The 2064-nt window shown below is 37.7% G+C and overlaps 1 protein-coding gene across 1 annotated transcript; it reads right to left on the bottom strand.

Moving 5' to 3' along the window:
• Positions 1–1171: 1171 nt before the first annotated feature.
• Positions 1172–1474, bottom strand: LOC104964337 (prostaglandin G/H synthase 1-like; the record flags this gene model as incomplete). Its single annotated transcript, XM_010793082.1, has 1 exon — positions 1172–1474. A coding segment is annotated over one exon (303 nt), but the record flags the coding sequence as incomplete, so codon positions are not given.
• Positions 1475–2064: the final 590 nt, after the last annotated feature.

Here is a 2064-nt window from a genome sequence, read left to right as displayed (position 1 = left end):
TTTATTGTCCTACTAACTGTTTAGGGGGAACTAAGTCTTTTTTTGTATGTTTTTGTGTTTCTCTCATTTTCCTACGATAATGTTATGATTGGCTGTGAATGAGAAAATATGAAGGACAGACCATCTGGAGCAGTGCTTCTCAAAGTGCTGTCCACTGGTAGTCCATGAGCGCCCCCTAGTGGCCCATGAGTATATTGGTAACATTTGAAATAAATAAATACATTTAAGTTTTCCGTACTCTCGCGGGAATATCTCCGCAATGGGGCGAGTTTAGGTTTAACTTTCGATTGTAATTGGAATATGATATATTAGATAAATAAGAGAGGGTTAGAGAGTTACGTTTTAAGAGAGTTCATTTAGACTAATTCATACATCATTCAAATATGAATAAAACAGCAATTAAAATGTGAGACGTAACGTAACCCCCACATGCACTTCAATCTGCAATATAAATGTCAGTATGCTGCAAGAAGTATGTTTTTTTCCCGACTACTGGATATCACATGCACAGGAATCAGGATTGTGACTTTCTCAGACATACACTGTGTAGTACATATTACACATATCTATCTGGAGGCTGTTAGATGATGGTATCCTTTAAAAAAAATTATTTTGAGTATAAGTTATTGATATGCATACACTATATTCTATACTGTAGTACATACATATATTTATATATCATCTTCATGTATAGTATAATGTTTGCCCTTCCTGGTTTTAAATGTCATTTAATAATGTGTCTCCTTTTTGTAGAGCACTTTGAATGACCTTGTGTTGAAACGTGCTATATAAATAAACTGATGAGTAATCTGCAAACAAAACATCATATTGTATAAGCTTTATATGTTTGGTGTGCAGAAATCTTAGTATAAGAACTCACAATTCTACTTAAATACAGAAAAAAAGTACAGAAAAACTCATTTTCATGCATATTAAAAGAGCAATACTGCAGATGATCTCCCACAATTGAGCTACTAACAGGGCACTGTGAGGGTTTGAACTTCCAGGCAAGGTTTGTTGCTGCATATTTCTGATGTTTGTGCAACGTAAGACCTCACAAGTAAGGTACTTTAGTAAAACAGGAAGACGTAGAATATGAATACCTGAAAAACTACTTTTCATACTTTACATGCAATGTGAGGGTTTGATGGATGTCTGTGCGGTTTATTACCTGTCCGGCCACCTGCTTGGAGAAGGCGTCCACCAGCTTCTCGATGCCGTAGTGTGTGAGGACGGAGGTGTTGAAGAGGAACTGGGGATATGTCACCTGGTCTCCGCTGATCAGGAAGCTATCGGGCATCAGGGGGTGCCAGTGGTACAGCTGCGTGAACTCCAGAGAGATGCGGTTCCCGTACTGGAAGTTAGACTTGAAGAGCAGCGTGGGGTCGAACTTCAGCTGCAGGAGGTATCCACTGAGGTGCTGCACGTACTCCTCGATCACGATGCGGATCGTCTCACCTGAGGAGAGCACACACACAGGGATGAGGATTCAACCAAATACATGCGTCCTGTGTTACACTTAATATCTACACAGCTCAAACTCAGTTAAAGGACCTCATGAGCAGAGGTGGGAAGCAGTGGAGTACAAATACTTTGTGAATGTATTTAAGTACATTTTTCTGGTATCAGTACTTTACTCCACTACTTATTTTTCTGACGACTTTTTACTTTGACTTCTTACATGTTGAACACAAATACCTGTACTTTCTACTTCTTACATGTTGAACTCAAATACCTGTACTTTCTACTTCTTACATGTTGAACTCAAATACCTGTACTTTCTACTTCTTACATGTTGAACACAAATACCTGTACTTTCTACTTCTTACATGTTGAACACAAATACCTGTACTTTCTACTTCTTACATGTTGAACACAAATACCTGTACTTTCTACTTCTTACATGTTGAACTCAAATACCTGTACTTTCTACTTCTTACATGTTGAACACAAATACCTGTACTTTCTACTTCTTACATTTTGAACACAAATACCTGTACTTTCTACTTCTTACATTTTGAACACAAATACCTGTACTTTCTACTTCTCACATGTTGAACACAA

This window comes from Notothenia coriiceps, unplaced genomic scaffold (genome assembly GCF_000735185.1).
Source record: "Notothenia coriiceps isolate Sejong01 unplaced genomic scaffold, NC01 NC01_scaffold00037142, whole genome shotgun sequence".
NCBI classification, from domain to species: domain Eukaryota; kingdom Metazoa; phylum Chordata; class Actinopteri; order Perciformes; family Nototheniidae; genus Notothenia; species Notothenia coriiceps.
This window is presented reverse-complemented; position numbering and strand designations above follow the sequence as displayed.